This window comes from Hevea brasiliensis, chromosome 4, assembly GCF_030052815.1.
Source record: "Hevea brasiliensis isolate MT/VB/25A 57/8 chromosome 4, ASM3005281v1, whole genome shotgun sequence".
NCBI lineage: Eukaryota > Viridiplantae > Streptophyta > Magnoliopsida > Malpighiales > Euphorbiaceae > Hevea > Hevea brasiliensis.
The window spans coordinates 102,914,656-102,936,269 of NC_079496.1; the positions used below are offsets into that span (position 1 = coordinate 102,914,656).

The 21,614-nt window shown below is 33.8% G+C and overlaps 1 protein-coding gene across 6 annotated transcripts in view; it reads left to right on the forward strand.

Annotated features, from left to right (window-relative positions):
- Positions 1-1,421: 1,421 nt before the first annotated feature.
- LOC110664449 (helicase and polymerase-containing protein TEBICHI) overlaps positions 1,422-21,614 on the forward strand; it is a 37,673-nt gene continuing 17,480 nt past the window's right edge. For 5 of the 6 annotated variants that reach the window (XM_058145777.1, XM_058145776.1, XM_058145778.1 and 2 more), the window contains exons 1-14: positions 1,422-1,641; positions 2,031-2,479; positions 2,589-2,820; positions 2,946-3,788; positions 10,526-10,590; positions 10,783-10,888; positions 11,000-11,200; positions 11,362-11,559; positions 11,785-11,946; positions 12,037-12,273; positions 12,479-12,691; positions 12,933-13,283; positions 13,510-13,662; positions 20,326-20,547. In XM_058145777.1, the coding sequence (XP_058001760.1) occupies positions 1,606-1,641; positions 2,031-2,479; positions 2,589-2,820; positions 2,946-3,788; positions 10,526-10,590; positions 10,783-10,888; positions 11,000-11,200; positions 11,362-11,559; positions 11,785-11,946; positions 12,037-12,273; positions 12,479-12,691; positions 12,933-13,283; positions 13,510-13,662; positions 20,326-20,547 (3,468 nt within the window). In that variant the 5' untranslated portion in view covers positions 1,422-1,605. The remainder of the gene's footprint in view (positions 1,642-2,030; positions 2,480-2,588; positions 2,821-2,945; positions 3,789-10,525; positions 10,591-10,782; positions 10,889-10,999; positions 11,201-11,361; positions 11,560-11,784; positions 11,947-12,036; positions 12,274-12,478; positions 12,692-12,932; positions 13,284-13,509; positions 13,663-20,325; positions 20,548-21,614) is intronic. The other variant, XM_058145780.1, reaches the window with a different exon arrangement.

Genomic DNA, 21,614 nt, shown 5'->3' on the forward strand with positions numbered 1-21,614 from the left:
AGTAATTGATAATTATTAACTTGAGTCGATTAGGGGCCTGTTTGGTTTAACTGATAGCTATTACTGTTCGTTGATAGCTAATAGCTGATGATAGCTAATTTATGTTAAGTGTTTGGTAAGACTATATTTAGCTGTTACTGTTGATATGTGAAATGACTAATAAGGATATATATCATATAATTTATTTTATTATTTAAATAAATATAAAATTATAAATTTATTATATTATATTATATTATTTTATTATTAAATTAAATATATAATTATTAAATTAATATATTATATCATTTATTATATTATTAAAATAAATATATAATTATTAATCTATCGTATAATATCATTTATTTTATTATTGAAATTAGAAAATAATTATTTAAAAAAAATTAAATAACTTTAAAAATATAGATAAAATAATAAAGTAATTATTATTATTAGTAAAAAAAATTTATAATTAATTTTGAGTATTTAGATATAAATAAATAATTTATATTTTATATTATTAATAAAAAAATATTTTAACAAAATTAAAATATGTTAATTAAAATGTTAAAATTATAAATAAAAAAGATAAAAGTATTAATAATATTAATTTTTAAGTTAAATGAAAAAAGATAATATCATCAAAAATAAAAAATAAAATAAAATCAGCTATCGGCTGATAATAAATAACTCTAAAAATAGAGCTGATACAAACTATAACTTATGTATCATATCAGTTGCCCATCAGATATTAGCTTCATTTTTTTTAAGTTTGCCAAACACCCCCTAGTTCTTTATTTTGCTAGACCTAAATTATTTTTTATTTTAAATTTTCTTTTTAATTATTCTATAAAATCTCAATATATTAAAATTAATTTTTATTGATATTGAATAATTTACTATTATAAAATTTTATTCTAAATATTTTAAAAAAATATTATCATTTAAAATTTCATTAAAAATTTTAAATTATTTTAAATGATTATTGATACATTAAAATTTAAATAAGTTTATTTTAATTATTATTTATAAATATATAATCTACTAATTATAATTACATATTATTTTATTATCATTTTAAATAAATTATTAATTTTATAATATATTTAATGTTATACTAGTTATACATTAAACTTTTAACATTTTACTTTCATTCATTGATTCATTGTCGAACTGAGTTTAAAAATTTTAGAATAAATTTAACCTAAATTTTCTACTTTCGTGATATTTTTCTGTTGCTTAAAATTATTAAAAGGATAGAGGATAAATAAGTGGCACAGAAAGCTTAAAAAAAATAAAAACTCTATATTATATGATATATTCTATAGTTTTTTTTATTTAAAATAAAATAAAATTATTTTATTACGGAATTTATCCAAAATTTATAATTTATCTCGTTTACATTTTTTATAAAATGATGTTTTTAGTTAATTACGGAAAAAAATAACATAGAGAAACCTGCCATGCGGTGAAATAAGGAGACGCTCAGTGTCAGTAAGGTCAGTTGGCGCTCGCTGTAAGAATTTGAACGGTTCGCGACTTCGTATCGGCGAACCCTGGAAGACGTCACCGCGAGAAAAGAATTAGGGTTTTGCAGATACCCAGGGAACTCTCCTTCCTCCGTCAATGGCGTCTGATCCTCCCCGGACACGGATCGATCAGGTCCGTATTTTTACACGCTCAAGACCCTCCCTAGAACTTCACAAAGTGCATTTCAAATTTCAAATTTCAAATTCAAATTTCACTCTCTCCCCACGCTTGTGTGCATATGGTGCGTGCATATGGTTATGTATCGATGACATTAATCCTGTTCAGGAAGATCTCTTAACTCAAAGCTATGGCAATTGGAAGCAATCGAAAATTTTGCATCTGATTTTCAATTTTCTTTATTGCTTAAAACATTTTTCTTTTAATTTTTTTAAATAGAGATTACAATCGAATTTTTAATTTCAATGAGTTGTTAAATTGGGATTCACTGTTATTGAAGCAATCTACCCCGTGCAGCTGACACAATTTAACGTGTTTTTCTTGTGACTAACTATGGTATGCAGTTTTTTGCTTCAAAAAAGAGGAAATCTAGATCTCCTGGTTTGAAGAGTGGGAGAGTTGAGAAAGATGGAAGAACCACATCAGAAGGGTCTTCTAGTGCAAAAGGCACTTTGGACAATTACTTAGTGAATTCCCAAGACCCAAACCATGGTGCCAAGCTTTCATCCATGGCTTGGGGATTGTTGGCCAGGCAAGATTCTGTCAAGAGAAATCTGGCACTGGAGATAAATAATATCTCCAAAGAGGAAAATAAGGGTCCTTTTTTGGTAGCTAATATGGATTCTCAAACTTCTAAAGGATTTGAAGCGGTTAAGAGGGAAACATCTCAAGGTTCGTCAAATGCAGGCAATGTTGCATTTGAAGGCCTTGCTAAAGGTTTCCCAGTTTCGAACCACAGTGCTGAAAACTTGGAAATAAAACAGTTTGCAAATGACTTTCTGTCTTTGTACTGGTACTGCACTTTAAGGATGCCTGTATATCTTCATGTTAAATGGCAGTTTTAGGAAGTATGACTTTTGTCATGGCTTTATAAGGTTTACTTTAAGTTATTTATTATGCAGTGAACTCCAGTCAACTGCAACATCACCGTCTAAGCCGAAGTTGAATGACAATAAGAGAAATGTTAGTCAACTGTTGAATGATGAAGGTAAAACATTGAATAAGAGGCATTGCATAAGCATAGTGTCACATTCAGGAGGTGAAACTGTGAAGTCTATGGACAACAAGACAGAAAACAAACAGTCTGCTTTTACTGAAACAGCTGAAACGCCTTTTACCAATGCATCTTGGGGGGTAAGACTGGTTTAAACTACTATACATGAGCATATACATGTACGCATACACACACACACATACATGGTTTTTTTAATTATAATATTTTGTTTTTGCTTCTTTTTTTCCTCACCTTCTATTGGCAGATCACTTTTGGCAATGATCCCTCTCAGCTTGCGGCAAGCTTGAGAAAATGCACAAGAGCGTCTAAATCAATTCATGAAATGACTGAATGCTGTACACCTGGTTCATCAATTGTACGAGCAAGTGTTAGTGAAACCCCCATGTCAATGCGTGGAAGCTCCATGTTTTCACCAGGAGAAGCATTCTGGAATGAGGCAATTCAAATTGTTGATGGTTTATTTGCTGATGCTGGTAATCCTCTTGCCTTGGCTGCTGAAGATGTTATTAATGGAAGTTGTTGTGACAAGGCAAGGCAAATTTTGGATGAAGCAAGCAGCAGAGGTCAGCAGATGCAAAATGGTGGTTTTCTTGAGTTAAATAGGACACATATGAGCGATTCAACTAAAGTGTCTCCCTTGCCTGTCAAACATCTTGACTTTTTGTTTGATGACAAGAACTTGGATGCAACTTCCCCTTGCTGTGCTAGTGATAATTCAAATGTGCACAAGGGTTTTGAGCAATCTGAACGTGGTTCTGTAAATGTCAAAAGCTCACGAACTGTTAAAATAGCAACTTATAATGAGGCTGAAACAAAACAAGAGATGCGTGGAGTAGATGGGATTGTGTCTGTTCATGCAGTGACTAAAAGTGAAGCATATTTGTCAAATCAAGACACTGGCAGCATAACATCAAATTCACCAGTTCAAGAAGTCAGGGTTTCTATTGCTAATAATGGTTATGGTGATGCGGGTACTCCTTCAAGTTTTGTGCTGCTCAAAGACCAATTAGATCTTGGCAGTTGGCTTCCTTCCGAAGTATGCAGCATATACAAAAAGAGAGGAATTTCAAAACTGTACGCTTGGCAGGTATTTTTGAATTTTAAATGAAAACATTTTTGCTTGCCTTTTGAAATTTTAAATGATTACATATATGCTTGCCTTTCTGTTATATGAAAATGGTGATATAGCAATATTAATTGATATTGATATTTGGAAAGCGAAAGAAAGTGTCTTTAATACAAAAAATCGTATGAAACAAAGTTAGAATCAGGATATATAGTATAGGTTTAAACACCTTTTCTAACTTCAATAGGAATACCAAGATCATTAGCAATGAATTCAGAATTTCAAGAATTTGAGTGCTAGAGGAGACTTATTTTAAGATTTTGTAGAAACTGAATCTCGAGATGATGCTTGACTAAGTAGAATTTACATGATAGCACTATCTGCCTTGTCTTTGCGGAAACACCTTTTCAAATCCAACCTATCTAGTCTCTCATTCTTATTCTGACCTACCTGTAGATCTTCCTTCTTGTCATGATTCACGTTTGTGCTGATTGTTATTATCACAACTAGAAAAAATATCATTCATAGGTGCGCAATGATTGGGTGGTGTGACCTCTTCTTCCTTAAGCTTCCTTTGAAGATATGATTGGGATGGAGAGAAATAGGGCTTTAATTAGTAATTCCTAAAAGGTGACATCTATAATGTCACAAAATTTTCTAGTAAGAGGATGACAATATTTAGGAAAAATTATTATTTAGTCCCTGCATTTTAACAAAACTAACTATTTGGTCTCAATATTTTGAAAATACAATATTTAGTCCCTTTATTTTTAATCTATTAAATTATTTAGTCGGTCTGTTAGTTTTTCTATTAGTCATGGATTTTATTGCTAGTGAAACTATTATTAGTATCTATTTTAGTAAAATTAATTAGTTGGTTCATGTATTTTAAAAAATACATTAGGGAGCCCATGTAATTTATTTTTGTTTTTTCGTTAACTCTTTAGCTCTTTCGGTTATTTTTTATATCCAAAGTTCCATATGATCCTCTCCCCCTTATTTTTCTCTTCCTCCCTTATTTCTCTCCCCCCATGTTTCTTTTCCTTTGCATCCACACTTTTCCCACTCACATTCTCTCTCTGTTTTTTATCTTTTGATAGAAAATGGTACAAATTGTCTACACAAAAAGGTTTATTAGTTCCCCTAGATCTCCAAGTAATCAAGGCGATAATCTAGAAAATTATTTTCCAATAGAGAAAACACTAAAATAATATCCGGGAAATTGATTGAAGATACTTGAACAATTAAAAAAAGAAAAATTCATAATTAGTCTTCACATAACAAAATTTCCAATTTCATCCAGAAATGTATTTTTCAAAATTTGTGTTTTTTTAAAATACAAAGATCAACTAATTAGTTTCACGAAAATTAAGGAACTAAATAGTAGTTTGACTGGAATTAAAATCAATTGACTAACGAAAAAAATTGGCGAATGGACAAATAGTTTAACGGACTGAAAATAGAGAACTAAATAGTGTATTTTTCAAAATATAGGGACTAAGTAATTAGTTTTGATAAAATATAAGGACTATTTTTCCCTAATATTCATAACCCTTTTGAGTTGAAGAATATCCATTTTTCACATTGAAGAGCTTGGGGATCTAATTTTCCTACATGCTGCTTTTGGACAAAACATAACACAACCCAACACTTTAGGAGTAATACTATAAGAATTTGCACCCTACAAGATCTTTGAAGGACTTTTAGGATTCAGTGTTTTTAGAGGCATTGTGGTAATAAGGTATGTTGTTGAAAGTTGTGCTTCTCCCTATAATGTCTTGTTGAAAGTTGTGCTTCTCCCTATAATGTCTTGTTGAAAGTTGTGCTTCTCCCTATTATGTCTTATGGACATTCATTGTAAGCATAGGAGATCATGTAACTTCTAACAAATATTTGTTCTTTCAGAGGCTCCATTTTGAGCACTTGCATTCACACAACTAGTTTAATGTAATATATTGTGAGAATTAAGATAGTCATGAAAAGAATCTTACATATACTCTGTGCGGTTATCAATTCTTTAAAATTTTGGCTTTAGCGTTGTTGAGAATTGTGAACCTAGGAGTGTGAATATTAGACTAGCAGGCAAGATTGCATGTTGAACTGGGCTTGAAACTTGGCTCTTCATCACCAAAATGGCCTAAGTCATTTTGGTTTTGTTTGCTAACGCTTATAAGCCATTTTGCTTTGGTTTGCCAATATTTATATGCTCTTTAATTTTCTTACACACTGTAGATGTTGCTCCTACAAGTGATATTCCAACACTCCCCCTCAAGTGACAACTGGGACATTAGGTTGACACTTGAAACTTGAAACTGAAATGTTTCGGCAACATCGAGAAATTGAACTAAAATTGAAATTGGACATTTTCAAGCCCAATTCAATATGGAGCCTGCTAGTTTGATATTCACACTCTTGAGTCTATAATTCTCAACATGGTATCAGAGTAGGGTATCAGAGTAGGTAGGGCATGGTTTCAATTTTTGTTTAGTTTTCTGGTGTTGCCACTTCGTTTCAATTTCAGGTTTCAAGTCTTAAATGGATGTACAGGTTGCCACTTGAGGAGGAGTGTTGTGATATCATTTGTCGGAGTAAGTCCCACATCGGCAGTGTACAAGAAAGTTAAAAGGGCATATAAGTGTTAGCAAACCAAACCAAACCAAAAGGGCTTAGGCCATTTTAGTGATGGGGAGCTAGTTTCAAGCCCAGTTTAACATGTAGCCTGCCATTTTTGATATTCACACTTTTGGGTCCGTAGTTCTCAACAAGCATAAAAAATTGAGTGCTTTAGCATCAAATTGAATACATATCTTTTTGTGAAACAATCTAAAACATTTGAAAACCTCATTTTTTGTATGCATCAAATAAATCCATGCCATCCTACTATAATAGTCAATGGAAGAGAAACCATCTATAACTAGATGGTGAAACATGTTGAGTAGGACCCCATATATCATAATGAACAGTCATGAAATGAACAAAACTTTTATTATTATAGAGGGATAAGGAATTTTTGCTTGTTTTACAAACTCACAAGCATCGCAAACTATGGACTTTATTTTGCATTGCCCAAATGAACTAGTATATAACTAGTAAAATAGATAAAGATAGAAAAAGGATTTGAAATGAGAAGATTGATTATTCCCTCAAGTTGATGGGAATTTATACTAATGAATTTACATTAGGTGTGGAAAATACAATCAATTGATATAATCTCTAGCTTAATTATTGCACTCTCCTAGCCTTTTACAGAACATAATCCCTTGATTGCTACTATCTTAATATAATCTTTCTAGAATAGGAAAAGATGAGTGTCTTAATCTCCTATGCTATTGAATCAGTTGTTGATTAATGGTCATCTATTCTCCTAACAAGGCTCGGGTTGTTGATGGGGTTAGTGATGCAGCGTGGAGCTCAAATAGAAAAACACTCCATACATGAGTGAAAATAAGGAGAGAAACCTTTACTGGATTTTTATTAACTGAAAAAATGAACTGAAATTATATAGAAATAAGGGTTTTTATAGAGTTTTTGGACTCCTAAACCTAATAGGAATATAAATCTATTTATAGGAAATTTAGATAAACTAAAACACAGTAGAAAAATATAAATTAAATAGGAAAACTAAATTCTATATAAAGTAGGAAACAAATAAATCTTAAATAGAGTAGAACAACTTTCTAAATTAATTCTAATTAATTTCTGCAACTCTGTATAGTCAAAACAGGAAGTTCAATTGACTTTAAGACTGCTGGACTTCAAAATTAACTCAAAAAACGCAGCTTTATAGAGCTGGCAAAAAATCACATCCCAGGCTATGTAATTTGGCTCTGGTATATGCCCATGGCATATACTATTCTGTGTCAAATTGCTGCCGATGTTGGAACACCTTGTTTTGGCTTCTTTTGCTTCTTTCTTGCTGTCCAAGCCCCGCATTAGCTAGAGAGCTGTAACCTTCTAGCAAATGTAAGACATCTCTTATTCTATCATATCTAATTGTTTTCCCTGTGTTTAGTTCCTGAAAAGTACTATGAGGGGAACAAATTTCAGCTTTGTAATTAAGCTCATGTGCGAGTGCACTAATAGATAAATGAATTATGTGAAAAACTAGGAACATGAAGGACTAAAGTTAGACTTATTGAAATACAACCAATAAAACCTTTTCCAGATATAGGAGATAAATGCCTATATGCTATACTGGTCTTACTTTGCCTGAGCAAGGAGTGTAAGTTTGAAAATAATTAGATGAGCTAGTTATGTGGTTTGATGCTCCAAAATCTATGATTCAAGGACTATTTAGAGTAGAAGAGATAGTAGTAATGTGAGTAGGCAAAATTGGAAAAATTAGAGGAAGCCATGGTTAAGGAGAATCAAGTTGAGGCAAAAAAATCACTGGGTTTGTACCTTATTAGAAAAGTTTCTAGCATTGGCATTTCCCCCCAACACAATTGTTTATGCAGTCTTCGAAATATGAGTGTGTGTTTTTGGAGTATCAGTCGCTTATCATTGTGACCTCTATTTGGCCGACCTTGAAGCTTCTAATAGTTCTCTTTAGCATGCCAATTGTCAAAGCTTCCCACAATAATCGCAATTGTAGTGATCTTTTTTTGATATGCGTTGGTCTCTAAATTTGGTGGCTTCACAAGAACAGTTGGCTAGCACACTTGATTTGTTTGCTGAAATAGTGTGCAACATAGCAACATAACAACATAAGAATATGTTTGTCTTAAAGAGGATAACGGATCCTTACGAAGAACTTGAACTTGTATTTGATCATACTACACATTCAGCACAACAAAGAAATCATATATATGCTCTATCTCTATCACTATCACTATCTGAAGTTGAATTGCATCTTTAGGAAATACAACTTAAAAATGGTCAAGCTCTTGCCCTCGGCCATTCAATTCATGAAAGTATCAAGATAGTTGTCTCTCCTTGTTTAGTTCCGTGCACCTTATTTCATAGTTCATAGATTTGAGCATTGTTGCTTACTTGGGAGTCGGGAATAGGTTTGGCATATTGCACTCCAAATCTTCTTAATTGCATTGCGTAATAAATGTTCTCAAGTAATTTGTAGTTGCATAGAGTTGATAAGCCAGGACATGATGAGGAAGTTTTTAGATTCCTATTGATTGAAGAAGGGTTAAGTAGCATGGATTTAAGTTGTGTACGTGGCTGTATTTGTGGTTGTGGTCTCGGGTTACGTAAATAGGTTTGTAACATAATGATAACAGCCTATCATTGTGCAATTTTTTTTTTTCAATTTGCAAAGTTCATGAAATAAATAGATATTTTGTAATTAAAACTAAGTTACACAATTAAATAATAATAAATACATCAAATAAAGACATTAAATCCATCATTCTTATACAACATTAGCATTAATTAATAACACTTCATATTATAAATTTCATAAATAACCTAATCTAAACTATAATTTTCTTCATCAAATGAGCAAAAACACCAAAAAAAGTATATATTTTTCACTCTTTGCAAAAATTTGAATGTACAAGTGTAGATTTGCTCTCCTTCACTTCAAATAAACCTTTTCTATTTGATGATTTTAGCTCAAGAACTCAAGAATTTTAAAGGAAATTCACTTGAGAAATTTGAGAGAAATTGCCGGAGAAAATGTAGAAATTGAAAGGAATGAAGCTGAGTGCCTCTGCCCTCAAAAAAAAAAAAAAAAAAAATTCCCTTATCTGCCCTTGTTAATAACAGCCGTTACCATTACTTAACGGTCATAACGGCTGTTACAGCCTACAATTTTAAAATGCCATTATATATAGGCGAAACAGGTACAAATGTCCAAAAAACCTATAAATAATGGCAGTTGTATAACTTAATGGCTGTTCTTTTAAGCTACGGTCGGTAGCTGCTGGTTTTTACTTATTTCTTGTAATATAACTCTGCACACATCAAGCTTCGATGAACAATGGGCGTGACCTTGACCAAGCAAGGTAATTGGTTCTATCTAGCTTTACTGGACTGATCTGTAGTGAGGGATTGTTGCTCAGCAATCCAGCTTTTATTCCATTGCTTTTGGCTGTAGTATTAGACTCTTTCTTTTCTGTCGTGATTAACTAATTGAAGTAGGATTTTAACTCTTCTCTGTTGGCTGAAAGGGACAGCAGTTCAAACCTTAAAGAGATGATAGACTACAGTCAACCTTCTCTCTTATTGGTTGAAAAATAGCAAGAGTTCAAAACCCTAACACTATGTTTAGGAGGAAGTTTTTGGAGGTAAGGTAAGGGTTTTTAAATTAATAAGCTTGTTTGGGAGGAAGGTCTTTTAAATGAAGGTAAGTTTTGGGGAGGTTTCAAAACCTCCAAAAACACACTTTTCAACCCATCAAATTAGTGGATTGGGGAGGTTTTGATACCTTACTTTCCATTACCTTACCTTTAAAAAACTCTTTATACACTCCATCCAAACATACTGTAAGGAGACAATAGCTTTGACAACATGTTGTAAACAATGAATCTAGAGAAACAAAACAGAAATAGTAAGAGAAAAATTCTCTTGTATATTACATCCGTTTTATACAAGACTTAAAAAATAGGAAACTAAAAGATACAGCTCTAATACAAGAAATAAAGCCTATATAATAGGAACTAATACGGCCGCAATACCTACAAATTAAACCCAATGTAAAATACCTGTCAAGATATCCTGTTTAAATTTCTTCATTAAGTTTTTTTGACCAGCAGTTTGTTGTTAGCCAGATGCATGAGGAATTCATATGTTCCATTTTCCAGGTTGACTGTCTTCAGGTGGAAGGAGTTTTACAGAGAAGGAATCTGGTGTACTGTGCATCTACAAGGTACTTTCTTATGCATTTGAATTGCATTTTTAACTTGTTCTATCTGATTAGTTTCCACAATAGGTTTGTACTTGTTATCTTTCTCTTGCTCCAGTGATATTGCATCTCAGATCCTCTGTTGGTAGCAGAATAAGTTTTACCATTTATTAGGTTTCTATTGGTAGGCGCTTAATCTTGTTTCCTATGCCACAGTGCTGGTAAAAGTTTTGTTGCAGAAATTTTGATGCTGAGGCGGGTCATACTTACCAGCAAAATTGCACTTCTTGTGCTTCCTTACGTATCAATTTGTGCAGAAAAGGTCTTTTAATTTTTCCCATCCTGAAATTAGTAGATGCTATTACTTATTTATAGGTTGGTTACTGCATGCATCAATACCATGCATATTTGATCTCTGGCCTAATTGGTCCAGGCCGAACATTTGGAGGGCCTTTTGGAACCACTTGGCAAGCATGTTCGGAGTTATTACGGAAGCCAAGGTGGCGGAACACTTCCTAAAGATACTTCTGTAGCTGTCTGCACAATAGAGAAAGCAAACTCTTTAATTAACAGATTGCTGGAAGAGGGCCGTTTATCAGAAATTGGAATCATTGTGATAGATGAACTGCACATGGTATTTTGAATATGTGCTGCTAGTAAAATTTTTGTGTTTTATATATCATATGTATAAATGTTAAATAGGTTTTGGTATTACTTCTAAATGTCACTTATTTAGAATTGCACTCTTTGGAGGAATAATATATAGACAATTCTCAGGCTTATGTTTGTTGACAGGTTGGTGATCAGAGTAGGGGTTATCTTTTGGAACTTATGTTGACAAAGCTTCGGTATGCTGCTGGTGAAGGCAATTCAGAATCTAGCAGTGGGGAAAGCTCAGGTACAAGCAGTAAGGGTGATCCTGCTCACGGTATGCAAATTGTTGGGATGAGCGCAACCATGCCAAATGTTGCAGCAGTTGCTGATTGGCTTCAAGTAAGTGGCATCGTGAGGATATTTTCTGATCAAGTTGAATGTTTTGTTGTGTGGCTTTTTTGGCCTCAGGCGAATCTATTATGGGTGAATAAATATATTGCACTGCGAAAGTTTAGGCACTATAATTTCTCTCTGTATTTCTTAACGTATGATGCATTAATCTATTATCTTTATAAATTGCTCTCAATAAAGTATCATCTTATTTTTCTGCAAATTGATGTGCAGGCAGCATTATACCAGACAGATTTCCGACCTGTTCCACTAGAGGAATTTATTAAAGTTGGCAACACAATTTATGACAAGAAAATGGATATCGTCAGAACAATTCCAAAAGCAGCTGATCTTGGTGGTAAAGATCCAGATCATATTGTGGAACTGTGCAATGAGGTAGGAGTATTCACTTTCTTATCTGAGTGAATCTGTAACCGGGAATTATTTGAAAGTTGAATCACTTCGAATGATTGTTACATTGATCAGGTTGTTCAAGAGGGTCATTCAGTGTTAATATTTTGCTCAAGTCGAAAAGGATGTGAATCAACTGCCAAGCACATTTCCAAATTCCTGAAGAAGTTTACCGTTAACATTCAGAATGATAGTGAATTTCTAGATATTTCTTCAGCAATTGATGCATTAAGAAGATGCCCTGTGGGGTTGGATCCTACATTAGAAGAGACTCTTCCTTCTGGTGTTGCTTATCACCATGCTGGCCTCACTGTATGGCTTCTTGCTAATCTTCGATCAGTTCTAATTTGTTGTTTGTGTCAGGTTTATTTTCAATATTTTGACCAAGTTGATTAGCCTGTGTTCTCACTCCTGCTTAAGATATGCATGCATTTTAGAATTAGTTATTTTGGGGTACATATTTTCTGCTATTATATATACTTTTGAAGGATTGAGCTGCTCTATTGATCTCTTACAGGTTGAAGAAAGAGAAATTATAGAAAGTTGCTATCGCAGGGGCCTTTTACGTGTCTTAACTGCTACATCTACTTTAGCTGCTGGGGTTAACCTTCCTGCTAGGAGGGTCATTTTTCGACAACCTAGGATAGGTCGTGATTTTATTGATGGGACAAGGTACAGACAGATGGCTGGCCGGGCTGGTCGGACTGGGATTGACACTAAAGGGGAAAGTGTATGTTTTTTTTTTTTTTTAATGCATTTTCCCACAATATCTTCTTAGTTCTTACTTTTTTGGATTCTCTGAGTTAATATACTATTTGACTAACCATGTTGGAACATGCTCATAATATAACCATGCCTTATCGTCCTCCTTTCAATTTTACTCAACTATTTTCCAATTTAAGGGTATTTTAAGTGAGGTCATAAATTTATTTCAAACTATCAGTAACAATTATATGTTTTTTCATATCCAGATACTTATTTGCAAACCAGAAGAACTCAAAAGAATTATGGGACTGCTTAATGAAAGCTGTCCACCTTTGCAGTCTTGTCTCTCTGAAGATAAAAATGGAATGACTCATGCAATTTTAGAAGTTGTGGCTGGTGGAATTGTTCAAACTGCTAATGATATTCATCGATATGTTAGATGTACTCTTTTGAATTCTACAAAACCATTCAGAGATGTTGTGAAATCAGCACAGGATTCTCTTCGGTGGTTGTGCCACAGAAAATTTCTCGAATGGTGTGAAGATACGAAGTTATATAGCACCACATCACTTGGACGTGCAGCTTTTGGTAGTTCTTTTTGTCCCGAAGAATCACTGGTAAAGATTTGTGAATTTTTATGTTCATATCTTTTTTAGTTTGAATCCAGTGTTTATCCTCTTTGCCTTTTTCTCTCTCTTTACTTTATTTATTTACATTTGTGGGTTTTGTTTTAGAATTATTCGATTGGTTCTCCAATTGTCTCTCTTACTTCTCTAGCTAAACCAATTAATATGAGCCTGTACTTGCATTGATCATCAATTTTTTTTTTGATTGGTTTACTAGATTGTGCTAGATGACCTTTCTAGAGCAAGAGAAGGATTTGTGCTTGCATCTGATTTGCATCTAGTGTACTTAGTCACACCAATCAATGTTGAAGTTGAACCAGATTGGGAATTGTATTATGAAAGGTTCATGGAGTTGTCTTCTCTTGATAAGGTAAACTGCCCGCCTTTATATATTGATGTAAAACAAAAAGATGTAGAACAAGGAGGGAAACAAATTCTCTAAAAACTCTATATATTCTCAGTTGTCAATAATATCATTGTAGAAATAGATGATTTTCCTTAATTTTAATTAACCCGTACATGGGTATATATATATATACAATTGATTCCTATAATTGTGTTCTACTAATTAGGAAGAAATCCTAAATAAGAAATCCTAAATAGGAATACAGAATACAGAATATACAGAGAAATAATATAGTGATTAACTTTCCATAACACTCCCCCTCAAGTTGAAGCATGGATGTTAATCATGCCCAACTTGTTACAAATGTAGTCAATCCTAGCTTCATTTAGAGCTTTTGTGAAAATATCTCCTAACTGCTCTCTAGTTTTGATGTGTCCTGTTGAGATGATCTTTTGTTGAATTTTTTCACGAACAAAGTGACAATCAATCTCAATATGTTTGGTCCGCTCATGAAATACCGGATTAGAAGCAATATGGAGAGCAACTTGATTATCACACCACAATTTCGCGGGCAGGGAGGTCTTAAAACCTGTCTCATCTAGTAATTGAAATATCCTAATTACCTCATATACTGATTGTGCCATGGCTCTGTATTCGGATTCAACACTAGATTGAAAAACTACACTATGCTTCTTGCTTCTCCAAGACACCAAATTTCCTCCAACAAAAATGCAATATCTAGTAGTTGAGCTCCTGTCAACCTTAGATCCAGCCCAGTCGGCATCTGAAAAACATTCAATATTTAAATGCCCGTGATTACCATATAACAAACCTCTTCCTGGAGCACCCTTCAGATAGCACAAGATTTGTCCCAAAGCTTCCCAATGAGCAACAGTTAGGGAAGACATAAACTGACTTACCACACTAGCGGCTTAAGCAATGTTAGGACGAGTGACTGTAAGGTAGTTCAATTTTCCTATCAATCTCCTGTATCTCTCTGGATCTTCAAACAACTCACTATCCCCTGCTAACAGTTGTAAATTTGGAGTCATTGGTGCACTACAAGGCTTAGCACCTAATTTTCCTGTCTCTGTCAATAAATCGAGGAAATATTTTCTTTGAGACAAGAAAATACTCTTCTTACTTCTCATAACTTCAATACCCAAGAAATATTTTAACAATCCCAAGTCTTTGGTCTGAAATTGGGTTTTGAGGAAGGTTTTAAGAGATGAAATACCTGCAGAGTCACTCCCAGTAATGACAATGTCATCCACATAGACTACCAGGAGAATTAGACTAGCCTCAGATTGCCTATAAGACACTGAGTGATCACACTTACTCTTTTGCATACCAAATTCTTGTACTGCTTCACTGAATCTTCCAAACCAAGCCCTAGGACTTTGTTTCAAGCCATAAAGAGACTTCCGAAGCTTTCAAACTTTACCCAACTCCCCCTGAGCAACAAATCCAGGTGGTTGCTCCATATACACTTCCTCCTGAAGATCACCATGAAGGAAAGCATTCTTGATATCCAATTGGTGCAGGGGCCAATCATATGTAGCTGCTAAAGAGATAAACAAGCGAACAGAAGTAAGTTTAGTTACAGGAGAAAAAGTGTCAGAGTAATCAACCCCATATGTCTGAGCATATCCTTTGGCTACAAGGCGTGCTTTTAACCTAGTCACAGAACCATCAGGATTTACCTTTACTGTAAATACCCATTTGCAATCAATAGCTTTTTTACCAGTGGGCAAAGGCAACAGTTTCCATGTACCAGTAGTATCTAAAGCCTCTATTTCCTCTTTCATAGCAGCACACCAGCCAGGATGAGACAGTGCCTCACCAACAGTATTAGGGATAGGAACAGAGTCTAAAGAAGTAACAAAACACTGAGAACAAGAAGATAATTGATTATAAGAAACAAAAGAAGAGATAGGGTAAGTACATGAACGTTTCCTTTTACGAAGAGCAATGGGTAAGTCTAGATCAGAATCATGATCAGTATGAGGTACAGGATTTCTCAACGAAGTAGCTGGTGGAGGATCTAAGTCAGGAATCTCTAATCTCCTGGAATAAACATGAACAACGGGAGGTCGAGTAGGTCTAGAGATAGAAGGAACAGACTGTGGGAGAGGACTAGAGATTGGTTGGACAATATATATTAAGAGATCATCCTCCTCCCCCTGACTCTCATACACAGATAATTGAGGAAAAAATGGAGTGGATTCAAAAAATGTGATATTTGCAGAAACAAGATAACGATTAAGAGTAGGAAAGAAACAACGGTACCCTTTTTGCAGCCGGGAGTACCCAAGGAAGACACATTTGAGAGACTTTGGATCCAATTTAGTAACTTGTGGACAAACATCACACACAAAACAGGTACAACAAAAAATATGGGGTTCAACATGGAACAAAGATTTTGTAGGAAACAAAGCAGTATAAGGAATATCCCCATTAAGGACAGAAGACGGCATACGATTGATCAAAAAATATGCCGTAGAAACTGCATCCGCCCAAAAGTATTTAAGAAGTTTCATATGAAAAAGAAGAGCACGAGTTATTTCAAGAAGATGCTGATTTTTTCTTTCGGCTACCCCATTTTGGGATGGGGGTATCCACACAAAAAGACTGATGAAGAATGTCATTTTGTGTCATATAAGACTGAAATTGTGTTGAAAAGTATTCTTTGGCATTGTCACTTCTTAATATGCGCACAGAAATATTAAATTGAGTTTTGATTTCATTACAAAAGGCACAAAAGATAGAAAATAACTCAGAACGATTCTTCATTAAATATAACTAGGTAACACGAGACTAATCATCAACAAAAGTAACAAAATAATGAAATCCAGTTTTAGAAGTAATAGAACAAGGACCCCAAACATCAGAATGAATTAACTCAAAAGGGGATGAAGCCCGTTTATTGACTCCAGACACAGAAGGCACATGATAATGTTTTGCAAACGGACACGACTCACATTCTAGTACTGATAAAGATTGAAACTGAGGACAAGCTTCTTCATGGTAGATAAAGAAGGATGACCCAATTTACAATGAGCTTCAAGAGGTGTTAAGGTACTGGAGCAAACAAGCGACCGCGGTACATGATTTTCCAAAATGTAGAGACCACCTGACTCACGTCCTCTACCAATAATTTGCTTCGTCGTAAGATCCTGAAACAAACACTGGTCAGGAAAAAAGGAAACAGAACAATTTAAGGTACGAGTAAGTTTACTAACAGAAAGTAGATTAAAAGAGAATTTTGGTAGATACAAAACAGATGACAAAGAAATTGACGAAGTCGGGTTCGCAGTTCCAAAACCCATGACACAATAAGTAGAACCATCAGTTAAAATAACAGTAGAGGAAGTGAGATTAGACTGAAAAGCAGATAGAAGACTAGAATTATCTGTCATGTAATCTGTCGCACCAGAATCAATAACCCATTTGGATGAGAAAGACACAAGGTAGGTAGTGGATTTACCTGACTCAGCGATCGCAGTGATAGGGGAACTGGTAGGCTTTAGAGATGCCTGATACTGGGAAAACTGTGCAAAATCTTCTGCAGATACCAAAATAGTTTTCTCAGAGGAAGATACTGTAGAATTCTCTGCTGCCATATTTGCCATCTGTGATCACTGATTTTTCTTCTGAAGTTGCGGAGAATTATATTTTGTATGGCCAGGCTCATGGCAATAATAATAAATGACTCCTCTTGAGTCCTGATTAGAACTAGCCTCTCAATTACACTGATTACTTCTGTTGCCTGTAATTTCTCCTCTACTTCCTCTTCTATTACCCTGTTGTCTATTTGGATTACGGCTAATAAGAGCACTACTGGCAGGCTGTGAAGATTGGGTGCTCTCTGTACGAAGGACCCGTGTGAACGTTTCATGCAAAAAGGAAATCTCAGAACTGGAGAGAATCTGAGATTTAGCAGTCTCATACTCTGCAGGAAGGCCTGCAAGAAAACTCGTAACAGCTAGTTGCTCCCGTTGGGCCTGCTGAACTTTCACATCAGGACTAAAAGGCAACAATACATTAAGTTTCTCATATACTCGTTTAAAATCCATAAAATAAGTCGTGAGAGACTTATTCTTTTTCTCAGCACGGTAGAATGCCTTACAAACATCATAAATACGGGAGATATTCCCTTTACCAGAATACAGAAAATCTAAGTAATCCATCAATTCCTTAACAACAAATTCACAGTGATTAATTAAACTAATTACCTCATTGTGAATCGAGTTCCGAAGCTGCAAAAACAACCGAGCATCCTCCCTTAGCCAAGTTTGTCGTGTATCATCCGTAGGTGGATCTTTAGTAAGGTGATCATCCTTATCAATGCTACGCAAATAGATCCTAACAGTCTTACTCCACTCTAGGTAATTTGAACCATTAAGTTTGTGTTCCGTGATCTTAGTCATCATCGGAATCACATCAGAAATAACATTCTTATTGTCTGCCATTTGTTGAGATAAAGAAATCTAACTGAAACGCTAATCCAAAGTGCTTACAGCAGCAAAATAACCCAAAATCACAAATCAAGAAAATACCGAAATAGGATCTGAGGGCTAAACCTCAGAAGTCCTTTAATGGTGTACTAGATCAGGTAACAGCATACAGTGGTGGAATGAGGGGGTTGAGGCGATGTCGGCGATGTTGATCGGAGTCGAAACGGCCGGTCGTCGGCCAAGGTCTCTCCTGAGCTGGGTGGTGAGAACAAATAGTCACCCTAGATAGATGACCTGCTCTGATACCATGTAGAAAGAGATGATTCTCCTTAATTTCAATTAATCTGTACATGGGTATATATATACAATTGATTCCTATAATTGTGTTCTACTAATTAGGAAGAAATTCTAAATAAGAAATCCTAAATAGGAATACAGAATACAGAATATACAGAGAAATAATATAGTGATTGACTTTCCATAACAATCATAATAATCAAAGCTACTAAAATCCCTAGATAATACTTTTATTTATAGTAAAATAACTAGTCCTATTACTGCTAGGATTATGAATCCTTAAACAACTAAATTTCCCAAATAAAATAAAATACTAATTCCTAAATAGAGTTTCTAAATAATACTACTAATATTTCCTAAATAATAGAAATATAATCTCCCTAACTTTACAATAAAATTAAATCAATGTAATTCCCAAATTGAATTATCCTTGACTGGCATCATATTCGTATATATAATTATATATATATGAACCTTTTGTAGCCTGTTTGCTGCAAAATAATGCATTGTCAGTCCATGAGAGATACATCTTAGTTTGTAGGCTATGCATTTTCAGTCCATGAGAGATACATCTTAGCTTGTAGGCTATGTATACCAAATCAATGTGATTAGCATCCAAAACACAAGTTTCTTATAGAATTCTGAAAGGCTAATCCAGTGTCCTACAAAGTTTTTATTTCTTGTCATATGGATGTTGTTCGACGCCAACCTATCTGATCAGATCAGACTATCATGGGCATGACAAGGTTTAAAGACCAAAAAATGCCAATCCTTTAGTCAAATATATATAACTTTTCGCGTCAATGTTAATTATAGCCAAACTTGAAAAGGTATGTGCCAAAATTCTTAAATTGTTAAGTGGCATATTTTGTTCAGAAAAAAAAAAGAAAGAAACATGGGCATATTTAGGTGAGGGAGGGAAGGAAAAAGAGAGAACATGCAATGAAAAGATCAATATTTTTATTTCACTATTTTTCTATTTTTAAATGTTAAAGAATAATAATTTTTGAAATATATCTTTTTTTTTTGGGAGGCCTTGCACTAACATGTATTGTTTTAGATGCTAATGTGGAAATTTGTTTGTACAAAACTTATGTATATTAACAAACTTGGCTTTAATTAATACCAATTTGAAAGGTTTTATATTGGCCATACTTGTAAGTTAAATAAAACTAGCAGTGTACCTGCTCATCGCTGCGGGTCACCAAAATTTTTATTATTTATTTTTTGAAAAAAGTAAATAATAATAATATTAAAGAGAAATTTTAGTCAATAGTAAGCTCCATACTATTATGTTTATTAAGTTAGAGATATTTTTTAGTTAAATAAATTTGATTGACTTATTATTTTTGCATTTAGATATTTTTGATTTCTTAGTTCCATTTGATTATTTTAGTGAAAAAATTGAAAAAAACTGAATTGAATAAATTTTTGTTAAAGTGTTGTGTTTTGAGTGACTGTCATCTCAACCTCAAAAGAACAAACATTTGCAAAATTGTCACTAAAATTGGCACTATTTATTTCAACAGTGGAAAAATTTATGACTTTTAAATTGTTTTCATGCATTTTGCATTTTTTGGTTCATCAACACTTACTAAAATTTATATGAGCAATACAATTTTGAAAGAAAAGTAAAAATTATAAATTAAAATTTATAGGCATGACTAATGTTGATTTGCTGTATGCCTAACAAATATTGCTATAGTTGAACATGACCCTGCCCCTTCCCTTCCCCACAAAAAGAAAAAGAAGAGTGGTATATTGAATCTCAAACTACTAAATAGTACAATGTTGAGGTCATATTTCTCTCTTCCCTTGTTCACATTGTTCTTTTGCTTCTTCTGTTGGTCTGTACATAATTTTAAACTGTGAGTGCCTTTGTTAAATGAATCTTACTTTTATTTTTTTCATTTCATATGTCATCGAATGGAAGTCTGTTGGAAATCGAGTTGGAGTTTTGGAACCATTTTTGATGCGAATGGCACATGGAGCACCTATGCGCACACTGAACAAGTCAACCAAGAATATGAAAGAGTTGCATGGAAAGTTAGAAACTCGTCATAGGAATTCAAACAACAATATGATTTCAGAGGAGCAATCACTTCGAGTGTGCAAACGATTTTATGTTGCTCTTATCCTATCAAGACTAGTGCAGGTGTCACACTATCTTTTGTTTCCTTCTTCCTTTCTTCATCAATATTTGATAGTTATACAGCTTAATGTCATTTTCTGTGTTTTAGATAGATTTTTGGTACATCTATTTAAGTATATGTATCCATGAAATATGAATGCATCAATTTGTAATACTATTATATGCATACGTTAACAAGTGTTTGTGGGCTTTTTTTGGTCCAAAAAAGGTAAATTTAACCCATCTAATTCAACAAATAGTACCATAGTTTCTCTTCCACAATGCTATAATTTGCAAGCAACAGTAGATTTTCTTTCCTAGAGTGCCAGAGTTTGCAGAAAAAAAAAAAAAAATCTGGTGCTACATCTATTCCTTGTGCCTTGAAAGATTACATCTTTTCCTTAACAACTAGAGTTTATGGGGGCCAAAATTCAAAGACTAAATTCTAAAATGATGACTGCAAGCTACAATTAGATGAAATAAGGGATGATTATTGTAGTGTTGAATTATGTCCTCCAAACTTATTTTATAAATTTCAAATTGTCAAATAAATTTTGAGTTAGGGAGAGAGAACATGAAGTATGGAAGAAGGAATATATGTTTCAATAAGCATATTGGAAAACTTCTTTTATTCACTGCAGTGTAGTCAAAAGTGCAAAAAGCGTTGCAACAAATAAGAAAGTGCTTTTACACATGCTAAGTGAAGCGAAGGCTTTTTGCGCTCAAAGTAAAAAATGCAAAGAGTCTCAACTTTAAGGCCAACGTTAGAAGATGTTGAGACTGATGTAAATGAAGGTTTTGATGGAAATGGATCGAATTTTGAAGATGAGGATGAAACTGTTGAGCACTTTGATGGGAAATCTAGTAAAGATCTTTAGTTATGACTATGAATTTGAATGCTAAAAACATTTGGACGTTTGATATTTTTGAAGGGTTTAAATGTTATATAGAGGATTGTATTTGCTTTGCATATTATATTATTAGTTAATTTTTTAATAATTTTGCGCTTCCTTCAATGAAATGAGCGCTTTTCTTTGTGCTTTAAATGATGGTGATGCATCACTTTGAGTGCCGTGCGCTTTTAACTACCC